The sequence below is a fragment of the Lithobates pipiens genome, unplaced genomic scaffold, assembly GCF_037356315.1.
Source record: "Lithobates pipiens isolate NorthernLeopardFrog02 unplaced genomic scaffold, aLitPip1_a1.2 Scaffold_8, whole genome shotgun sequence".
NCBI classification, from domain to species: domain Eukaryota; kingdom Metazoa; phylum Chordata; class Amphibia; order Anura; family Ranidae; genus Lithobates; species Lithobates pipiens.
In genome coordinates, this window is record NW_027507903.1 from 297,231,171 (window position 1) to 297,242,846 (window position 11,676).

An 11,676-nucleotide genomic window follows, 5' to 3' on the forward strand; every position below is an offset into this window, starting at 1 on the left:
GCCCATAAAAAATCTCTGGTGCAACCAGTCACATAATTTAGTGAAATGATGTCCACCTGTGTGCAATCTAAGTGTCGCATGATCTGTCATTACATATACACACCTTTTTTTGAAAGGCCCCAGAGGCTGCAGCACCTAAGCAAGAGGCACCACTAACCAAACACTGCCATGAAGACCAAGAAACTCTCCAAACAAGTAAGGGAAAATGTTGAGAAGTACAAGTCATGGTTAGGTTATAAAAAAAATATCCAAATCTTTGATGATCCCTAGGAGCACCATCAAATCTATCATAACCAAATGCAAAGAACATGACACAACAGCAAACCTGCCAAGAGACGGCCGCACACCAAAACTCAGACCGGGCAAGGAGGGCATTAATCAGAGAGGCAGCACAGAGACCTAAGGTAACCCTGTAGGACCTGCAGAGTTCCACAGCAGAGACTGGATTATCTGTACATAGGACGATAATAGGCCGTACATTCCATAGAGTTGGGCTTTATGGCAGAGTGGCCAGAAAAAGCCATTACTTTCAGAAAAAAACTAATTGTCACATTTTGAGTTTGCGAAAAGGCATCTGGGAGATTCCCAAAATGTATGGAAGAGGGTGCTCTGGTCTGATGAGGCTAAAATGTAACTTGTGGCCATCAAAGAAAACGCTATGTCTGGCGCAAACCCAACACATCACATCACCCAAAGAACACCATCCCCACAGTGAAACATGGTGGTGGCAGCATCATGCTGTGGGGATGTTTTGCAGCAGTCGGGACTGGGAAACTGCTCAGAGTTGAGGGAAAGATGGATGGTGCTAAATACAGGGATATTCTTGAGCAAAACCTGTACCACTCTGTGTGATTTGAGACGAGGACAGAGGTTCACCTTCCAGCAAGACAGACCACAAACACATTGCTAAAGCAACACTTGAGTGGTTTAAAGGGAAACATGTAAATAAGTTGGCATGGCCTAGTCAAAGCCCAGACCTCAATCCAATAGAAAATCTGTGGTCAAACTTAGATTGCTGTTCACAAGTGCAAACCATCCAACTTAAAGGAGCTGGAGCAGTTTGGTAAGGAGTAATGGGCAAAAATCCCAGTGGTAAGATGTGGCAAGATCATAGAGACTTATCCAAAGCGACTTGGAACTGTGATAGGTGGCTCTACAAAGTATTCACTTTAGGGGGGTGAATAGTTATGCACATTGTTTTTTTTCCTGTTATTTTGTGCTATTTGTTTGCTTCACAATGAAAATAAAAACAATCTTCAAAGTTGTGGGCATGTTCTGTAAATTAAATGATGCAAATCCTCAAACAATCCAGGTTTTGAGGCAACAAAACACGAACAAAATGCCAAAGGGTTGAATACGTTTTCAAGGCACTGTATGTATGTGGCTATATATATATAATATAATATATTATACACACACACTTTATTTTTAATGCAAAATTGGCAATTTTAATAAGATATTTCTCACACACAGCATGGGCGTACTTAGAATCACACCCCAAAACAGATTCTGCTGCTACTCCCTGAGTATGAGGGTACCACGTGTGTGAGACTTTATTAGCGTATGGAAATCAACCAATTGTGTTCAAGCCAATGTACTGTAATGGTCGCCTCTAAACGAGTAGCCAGGGAATATAGCTCAGTGTAGTGTCACCTATAGCAGCCCCAGTTCCTATAATCCAAGCAAACCTAGTATTCTGGTGCAAGCCTTCTTTGATCATCTCCATGGTCTATGAAAGCACAGAAGCGACAAGCATTTAGTCACTTTCGGTTTGTGCTTTACAAGCCATTACCAGTTGTGAAAGCATCAGATCAAATCAATCTTGGTTTGATCAGATGCTTTTGAGAGTAGAGGCGAGACCTGGGTCATCCCTTGTGATAGCAATAAATAAAAAAAAAAAAAAAAATAGAAATCCTGTAAAAAAAAAAAAAATACATTTAAATGAAAAAAAAAAAAAAAAGCAAGCACCTCCATCCCCTTGTGCTCATGCACAAATGTGAATGCGTGCGCTGGTCCGGCACACATGTAAACAGCAATCACACCACACGTGCAGTATTGCCATGAACATCTCAGTGAGAGCAATAATTTATAGCGACTCTAAACTCTGGTAACCAGTGGGCTTGTAAAGCATTGCTTATGAACAATTTTAAGTACCGTAGTATGTCATCTTTCCACGGGCACATGTAATTTTAAAGCGTGACGTGTTGGGTATCGATTTAATCAGCATAACCTCATCTTATAGATGTTGAAAAACAATAGGGCATTATATTGTTTGTGTGCAGTAAATGAAAGTGTAATTTTTCTAAAAAATAAAAAAATAATAAAAAAAAATGCACAAATATCGTGTAACCTAAAATTGCAACAACCAATATTTATTTATTCCCCCCTCAGGCCTTTGTTTTCAGAAAATGTTTATACATTCTATGCCCCACTATTACTTACCTGAGCCCCATCTCGATACAGCGATGTGCAAGAGTGCCTCGGCTCTCCAAGGGCTCTCCTGCTGCTGTCAATCACAGCCAATGAGGAGAGAGAGGGGTTAGGGCCAAGCCATGGCTCTGTGTGTGAATGGACAGGCAGAGCCATGGCTCATAAATGAGCCTGCTAGGGTGCCCCCATTGCAAGCTGCTTGCTCTTGGCCTCCTCAGCAGGAGGGAGGGGCCAAGAGCACCAGCGAGGGACCAGAGAAGTGGAGGATCGGGGCTGCTCTGTGCAAAACCACTGGAATTAGGAATTGGGTCATTAAAACATTGGGTAAATTATTTTAACGTACCAGTGCGTATTTCAGGTAGATAATATGCATACCGTATGTTGTATGATATAGGTCATTCCACTGCTTGCTCTCCATTTTGTTTTGTACTTTCATTGCCATGTTATTTCCTGGTCACTAACCACTGTTACTGTCTCCTGCTTGTCAGAGAGAGGAAGAGGAAAGGAAGGAGGAGGAGAGGCAGAAAGCCGTGGAGGAGAGGCTTCGTTTTGAGCAAGAGCGCATGGAACAGGAGCGTAAAGAGCAAGAAGAGCGAGAGAAACGTTACCAGGAAAGAGAGCAGCAAATAGAGGAACACAGGTAACTGGCAGTTGCTCATCTTGTCCTAGCATGTAGATGGATGCTTTAACTGCACCAGTACAGGGCTATTGTAGGCAACATTTGATATATTGACCCTTTTCCTGCCACTGATGTATATGAAACATTGTTCTCCGTTCCCTGATCTCCCCTTCCTACTAAGAACCCAGAAGTGACATGTAAAATTACGCTTCTGGGTCAGGCTGCAACTTGCGATCTGCACTCCGTTGGCTTTGTTTGAAGTCAGGTATGACATTGAGGCTCTAATAAACCCCTGAGGTCTTATTAACCACTTCACGCAAATTGCCGTACCCGCACGTCAGTACTTTGATTCAGTACTATTCACAGGTGGTTTTAAAGTGTTGCCTATGAAAAATGTAGGGTACTGAAGTTTACTGTTTGAAGAACATGCACAGTTTTAAGGCTTCACGTGCTGGGTATCCATTTACCCAATGCAACCTCATCATTTATATTTTTATCAAAAATTGAGGAATATTTTTTGCAATTGTATGCCTTAAAATTAATGTTGGTGTGTTTGTGTTTTTTTTTTTTTTTTTTATGGAATTTGGTACTTGATAAACCATTGCACTAAATATTGTGTGACATTAAAAAGTGGCATTACAACTGTTTCATTCTCTAAGGCAGGGCTCAAAATTTCAAGTCCTGAGCTACTATCCACGCCTTGAATGGTTACTTTCCACCAGTTGCCACGCCCATCCCCTACCACGCCCCTAATTACGCCCCTAAATACACCCTCATAAATTATCTCATAAAGGGAAACTTAAATGTTTTATGCAGAATTGGGTTATAAAAATATTAACAACTTTATCCGTGTCCACCGATGCAGCCTGCCCGTGCCCACCAATGCAGCCTGCCCGTGCAGGGGGAGAGAGGAGAGCCGCCGCCTGGATGATCAGAGCGCCAGCAACATAACCGCTTTCATTTCAATAGCTGTGTGTTTTCAGCCACGCATCGTCAAATACAGCCCCTCCCCCGCTCCCAGGCAGCCATAGCTCGCCAGCCCTCAAAATCCACTCGCAAAATACGAGCAGGCGAGTGGAATTTTTGAGGGCTGCTCTAGGGTGTCTGCTTTTGGAAAATATGTTTTGGCTTCAGACCTAAAGTAGTTTTTTAAACGTGCAATAAAGACTCCAGAAAACTCTGGCAGTGAAAGGGTTAATTTCACAATAACATTTTAAGCCACCCCAGTGCTTTACTTGCCTTGACTGTTGCGACTCCGCTAGGTTAGTCTCTTGGTCGCCATGTAACCTGCCCCAGACAGGCTTTTGATTACACAGGGACTGAGCATTGTTTTACGGCTGAGTTTGGGACAGTGAGAACATGTACTCCGAAGTGCCGTGATTTTCACCAGAGCTGCAGGGCCTTCCCATCAGGAAAGGGAGGGAAAAATTCTCTCTGCATTCAGTATTTGGCTGTTTCTGGGTGCAGTACTTTGAGACACTAATCTGAGAACCAGGGCCTGCATGAGCTTAAGGCTGCCTAGGCATCTGCCTTAGGGCCCCAGGATAGAGGAGCGGAAGTGGCTGGGGATTTGGATTTTTTTTAACCCCTTACCGCGGCTTGTACAAACCATTGTTTGTGCTGGAAGCACTCTGTACAAATCATTCCCAGCCTAGAGACCAGGTTCTCATTGAGAACCCCAGGTCTCACACTAATGATCGGGATCTGGGACTTCCTGTTCCCGATTGCTATCATAGCCTCTAATTGGCCACCACAGTGATCAGTCACTGTGCAGCCTGCCCATGTGTTTTTTTTTTTTTCTTCTAGACTAGAGAGAGGTACATTGCATCTTTCTCCCCTGGCAAGGAGAGAGGGATGTAAACAGGCAAAGGTGTATAAAATTTAAAAAAAAATAAGAAAAAAATAGCTAGATCACAGCTTGATCTAGGCCAGTGTCAAGGTAAGGGTCAGTATATTTTGGGTAGGATTTTTTTTTTTTTAAAAGGCATTTTTTAAATTAATTTAGTGTGTTTCTATACAGTGCCTTGAAAGTATTCATACCTCTAGACATTTTCCAAAGTTTTTCAAAAAACATAAATTTATTTTATGTGATAGACCAACACAAAGTGGCACATAATTGTTAAGTGAAAGGAAAATGATAAATGTAGTTTTATCAATTTTTTTTAACAACGAAATATTGGAAAAGTGCGGTGCGCTTTCATGTATTCAGCCCCCTTTTACTCTGATACCCCAAACTAAAATTTAGTGGAACCAATTGCCTTCAGAAGTCGCCTAATTAGTAAATCAAGTCTACCTGTGTGTAATTTTAGTCTCAGTATAAATACAGCTGTTCTGTGAAGCCCTCAGAGGTTTGTTAGAGAACCTAAGGCTGCTTTCACACTGGGGCGAGAGCAGCGTCGGCGGTAAAGCGCCGCTATTTTTAGCGGCGCTTTACCGTCGTTTTAGCGGCGGTGCGCGGGCGCTAGCGGGGTGGTTTTAACCCCCGCTAGCGGCCGAAAAGGGGTTAAACCCGCCCGCAAAGCGCCGCTGCAGCGGCGCTTTGCCGGCGGTATTGCCGCGGTGTCCCATTGATTTCAATGGGTAGCAGCGGTATAGGAGCGGTGAATACACCGCTCCTTCACCGCTGCAAAGATGCGGCTGGCAGGACTTTTTTCACCGTCCTGCCAGCGCATCGCTCCAGTGTGAAAGCCCTCCGGCTTTCACACTGGAGTTAAAGGGGCCGGTTTTTTTCAGGCGTTACACAGGCGCTATTTTTTGCGCTGTAACGCCTGAATACCGCCCCAGTGTGAAAGCAGCCTTAGTGAACAGACAGCATCATGAAGGCCAAGGAACACACCAGAAAGGTCAGGGAAAAAGCTGTGGAGAAGTTTAACTGGCGCACGCCGAGGTACATCGGCAGAATGGCACGGACACTGGCGAATGGCCGTACAGGTACGTCCCTTTTAAATTTGCCGCCGTGCTATCGCATGCGTGCCGGCAGTGCTCGTGGCACCCGGGACTTCCGTGAGTCCGATACCTGCAATCGCCTCACAGGGAGGAAGAACTGGAAGATGCTAATGTAAATGAGCATCTTCCCATTCTGCCTAGTGACCGTGTCGCTGATCTCTACTCTCTGTGATCGGGAGCAGAGATCAGTGACGTGTCTCACGTAGCCACGCCCTAGGACACACTTAACCCTTACCCTTCCCCCTAGTGGTTAACCCCTTCACTGGCAGTGTCATTTACACAGGAAACAGTCCATTTGTATAGCACTGATTGCTGTATAAATGACAGTGGGCCCAAAAATGTGTCCGACGTGTCCATCATAATGTTGCAGTCATGATAAAAATCGCAGATCACCGCTATTACTAGTAAAAAAGAAAAAAGCCATAAAACTATCCCCTATGTTGTAAACGCTATAACTTTTGCGCAAACCAATCAACAAACGTTTATTGTGATTTTTTTTTTTTTCCCAAAAATATGTAGAAGAATACATATCGGCCTAAACCGAGGGGAAATTTTTTTTTTATATATATATTTTTGGGGATATTTATAGCAAAATGTGTTTTGGGGGAAAAAACAAAACAAAAAAACATTGTGGCTCTTTTTTTTGTTTATAGCGCAAAAAATAAAAACCGCAGTGCTGATCAAATACCACCAAAAGATAGCCCTATTTGTGGGGAAAAAAAGGACGACGTCAATTTTGTTTGGGAACCATGTTGCACGACCACGCAATTGTCAGTTAAAGCGATGCAGTGCCAAATCGCAAAAAGTGCTCTGGTCAGGAAGGGGGTAAAATCTTCCAGGGCTGAAGCTGTTAAAGCAGGGTTAGGTTATAAAAAAAAAAAATATCCCAAGCTTTAAACATCTCATGGAGCACTGTTGAATCCATCATTTGAAAATGGAAAGAGTCTGGCACAATTGCAAACCTACAAAGACATGGCCGTCCACCTAAACTGACAGGCTGGGCAAGTAGAGCATTAGAGAAGCAGCCAACAGGCCCATGGTACCCCTGGAAGAGTTCCAGAGATCCACAGCTCAGGTGGGAGAATCTGTCCACAGGACAACTATTAGTTGTGCACTCCACAAATCTGGCCTTTATGGAAGAGTGGCAAGTAGAAAGTCATTGTTTGAATATAAGCCATAAGATTTCCTGTTTACAGTTTGCGAGAAGCCATGGGGAGGACACAGTAAACATGGGGAAGGTGGTGCCCTGGTTAGATGAGACCAAAATTTAACTTTTTGGCTGAAAGACAAAATGTTCTGTGTGGCGGTAAATGGACACTGCACATCACCCTGAACATACCATCCCCACCGTGAAACATGGTGGTGGAAGCATCGTGTTGTGGGGATGCTTTTCTTCAGCAGGGATAGGGAAGCTGGTCAAAGTTGATGGGAAGATGGATGGGGCCAAATACAGGGCAATCTTAGAAAAGACTTGAGACTGTGGCAGAGGTTCACCTTCCAGCCGGACAATGACCAGAAACATGCAGCCAGAGTTACAATGGAATGGTTTAGATCAAAGCATATTCATATGTTAGAATATCCCAGTCAAAGTCCAGACCTAAATCTAATTGAGAATCTGTGGCAAGACTTGACAATTCTGTTCAGACAATCTGACAGAGCTGGAAATATTTTGAAAGCCATTAATCATTTTCCTTTCACAATTATGTGCCACTTTGTGTTAGTCTATCACATAAAATCCCAATAAAATACATCTACGTTTTTGGTTGTAACATGACAAAATGTGGAAATTTTCAAGGCACTGTATAAAACCTGGTCACTTAGAACTTTTTTTAGAGGATCGTTTTATCTTACAATAGTATAATATTGTGTTGTCTGTTTTACTGACAGAAAGAAGCTTCAAGATGAAGAGGCAGAGGAGGCAAAAAAGCGCTTACAGAGCAACTCAATATTTGTGAGTCAGTCTTTTGAGTGTCCCACCTTTTTCATCTCCTGTATGTGGCCAGCAGTGCTTTATTATTGTTAATAGAACTGTCTGTTTATACCCTGCCAGATGGACCAGAGAGATGAGGATGAGGCAGTCGAGCAGAAGAGGACAGAAAGTGAAGTGGAGGTAAATTCTTACCCGATAGTATCACAGTTTAAAGTGTTGATGACATGCAAAGTACAGGAATCCATAGCATCCAATCAGATTTCAGTGTACATGGGCCTGTGATTAGCTAGTTTTTGTCTTCCCTACTGATTGCATCCCCTACCCTACTGACTGCCTTCACACACACTGTCCACTGCTCCACGGACACTATCCACTTGTAAGGTAGTGAACGTTTATATTTTTACAGTGACATTTGTATTATTAGATATTTTTTTTCTAGGTTTTCTTTACTATTTAGTTAGGCCTTGCTAGTTCATTTCTTTAAAAAAACAAATAGAGCTGATCTTTGATCTTTCATGTTGTTCAGTTAGATCTCCACCTCTCAAAGGTTTCCTCTCTCTGCATTAAAGCAACTAAGACATACTGAAAATAAAATGCAATGTGATAAATGTATTCCTATGAATTTTATTTTCAGTATTTCTTAGTTGCGATACTGTATGTATTGCTATACTGAATAAATGAATATTCTGGCCACTGAAATAGATGCTTGCCAAAACGCTTGATGCGCCTGAACGTGTCTAAATGCGTTTGAAAAATATAGGTTTTGGCACGTTTTTAACACTGCTTTCTCCTGCCAGAAGAAAGCCATTTAGAAGAGCTGCAGTGTGCATGGGTCCTAATTGTTCGTTAGATAATTTTGCATGTAATCTGTTAGAAAATAGTCCTGTGTTTTTACTTTGTAATGAAGTGTTTTGTTTTTAAAGTTAAAAGAATATACGTTCTGAACTAAATGACTAACATGAGTAAGCTTAGCCTGAATGAGATGTAGAACAGCTGTCACTTTGCCCTTTTTACATGTATTAATACTGAAACCTCGTTTGCCATATAGCTACCTGGTCAACCACGGTATATAGGTCAGCTGGCAAACTGGATATATCTTTTAAAGAGATTGTTTTCCACTTTAATGTAAAAATCTGTAATGTGTGAAATTCCATAATTTATGCAGTCAACCAGATTTCAGTTAATGTTGTCTAGTCAGACAACACTGAGGATGCTTTAAATTGTTATCATTGGTTCTTTAAACCTGTAAAAGTCCCTTTTGGTGTTGCCTTATCTTATGTTGAAGATTTTTATTTTTATTTTTTTAAGGACAGGTTCACCTTTTATAAAAAAATGCACATCTTTTTGCAGGTAAAAAAAAAGTGTATTTTATTTTTATACTGCAGCCTGTGAAGCATTGTATCTGCGACCAGCAGATCGTGGGTACAATGCCCGGGTCAGGAAAACTGTCAGCTGTATACCTGTACCTCCCATACGGGCAAGCAGTTATTGAACTGCAGGAAGAAACAATGAACTATAAGCATGCTCACCAGTGCCCTTGTAGTAGCCATTGAGAACTACAAGCTGTCTGCCACAGCGGCTGATAGTACTTGTAATTTTATTCACCCATAGAACTCTGTGAATGAATGGCGTGGCCAATTCAGGCAGGTGCTGTATTGTTACATATAACACCCTAAATTAGGGGTGAAACATGTTACAGGTGAACTTATCCTTTTAAATCAAGAAAAACTTTATTTTGTCTGCTAAGGTGAAAGGGGCCTTTTGTGAGTTGCTACTTCAGCAGTCTGGAAGCCGATAATATCTAACAATATTGTTTTGGTTTTCAGTGTGGCCTGAAAAAAAAAAAAATACAGATCTAACATAAAACTGCCCCAGATGTTTTAGAACCTTGTGTGTAGCCAGTGTGGTAGCCCAAGATGTCCCTGGTCTAATTTTTCTGCACCCTGTCCTCTGATATAAACTGGCAACACTGCCCTTTTCTATATAAACATACTTGAATCCACTAGGAAACAAACCACATAATTGAGAGATGTACATATCCTCTGTGTCCCTGCATAAAAAGGTTGAGGAACCATCTTTATAGATAATCACTTTTAAGTAACATGCCTAGTTCTAGTACGTTGTAATGGTTCTATTCATTGCATTATACTTGCAGATGCATAGACAGACTAACAACTAACAGAATGCAGCCATATTTGTATATGTGTATATTACTACAATATTTAACAATGCTGAATAGATTTCTTCTCAACAGGAGGCTGCTGCCATCATTGCACAGCGTACAGAGAACCCACGGGAATTCTTCAAACAGCAAGAGAAAGCCTCATCAGATGTCAATACCTCATTGCTGACTCCTCGGACAGGTATGTGTGTACATTCATATTTGTGTGCATCTTAGTTTGCATTATGCAATTTCATGGGCTACTAAGGACATATAGGGTATCTACTGTTTTGTTTTTCTGGACACACTGTGAAGTCCTAAACACTTTCCTTTAGAATTAAGCAAACCTTGAATCCATACTTTTAATTATTGTACACAAGTGAGAGCACACTGGATGAGTGATGTCACAGTGTCATCCAGATATCTTCCTTAATAAGGACTTTTAAGCTGGCACTGTAGGCAATTTTTTTTTTTTTAAAGGGTAGGAAGTTGGATCCAGTTTTTGTCCTTGTTGCTTGTTGGGGAGATTCCCTTACAAAGCAGAGGAAAGAGAGTGTGGCATTAAAATAGAGAAGTGAGTTCATTTGTTAACCTTTGAAAAGGTTGCTCAGGTCTGGGCATTGGAGCAGCCTATATAACCTCATGCTAACGAATCTGTGACCAGATCCTGCAGGCTTATGGTCATGGATAAGGGAAAACCAGCTGTCACCTAGCCAGTCCTGAAAGAATCTTTAGACTTGTTGGCTACAAAACTCAGCAGGGGAGAAGAGGGCTGTACAAACTTAGTCTCCGAGCTGTCTTCAAACAATTGTTATTTTGCTAAAGATTAGAAGCACTATGTAGAATCTCTAATAGAATCCAAAATATTACACAAATAGATGAAAACTACTACTTCCGATAGCACGTATTAGTATGTAGGGCTAGCCCTGGTTGTACAGAACCTAGGACCATTGAAATGGCTATATGCTCGCACCTGCCATATGATGCGTGGACTGCATCCTGACCCAGCCATCAGTACTGGCTGGTCCATTAATTTTAAGACCAGAACCTTAACCCCAGGTGAATTAACATCTTCAAAGATGATTGTCCAAGCTCCAGCCCACATCCATATTTAAACTGAGCAGCATAAAAAATGACTAATGATTAACAATGAGAATGAGTAATTCATATAGAGCCTGTTTTGAACAAGGCTGATTGCTGAAACTTTCTCAAAGAGCTTCCACCAGTAGGCTATACTGTGCAAAATGGTAAAGGTTTTTTTTCTCCCTTTTTTTATTTTCATACCAAGTAGCCCACATCTTTGTCATTTTATCATTATACCATGTGTTTTTTTTTTTTTTTTTTTTTTTTTTTTTTTTATACCTTTGCAATATCTTACCAGAGTCTGCATACAGTAGGTCATTTGTTCTATATCAAATTGTATTGTGTTTCTGTGAATTGCATGCAGATTACTGTCACTCTGTATGTGTTAACAGATCTTTCAATAGGGATGTTTGTGTAGTATGTATGGTTGTGTATCAGACCAGTCAGCTGACAAAGTTCAGGTCATGGCATGCAACCCTAAGTTGTGTATATAAGTTGGGGGTGTGC

General features: G+C 41.5%; 1 protein-coding gene across 4 annotated transcripts in view; it reads left to right on the top strand.

Annotated features, from left to right (window-relative positions):
* The window catches only part of DBN1 (drebrin 1), a 141,754-nt gene that overhangs the window by 114,319 nt on the left and 15,759 nt on the right, over positions 1–11,676 (top strand). The window contains exons 7-10 of one of the 4 annotated variants that reach the window (XM_077472536.1): positions 2,919–3,070; positions 7,883–7,946; positions 8,022–8,105; positions 10,165–10,288. In XM_077472536.1, the coding sequence (XP_077328662.1) occupies positions 2,919–3,070; positions 7,883–7,946; positions 8,022–8,105; positions 10,165–10,288 (424 nt within the window). The remainder of the gene's footprint in view (positions 1–2,918; positions 3,071–7,882; positions 7,947–8,021; positions 8,106–10,164; positions 10,289–11,676) is intronic. The other 3 variants (XM_077472537.1, XM_077472538.1, XM_077472539.1) reach the window with 3 other exon arrangements.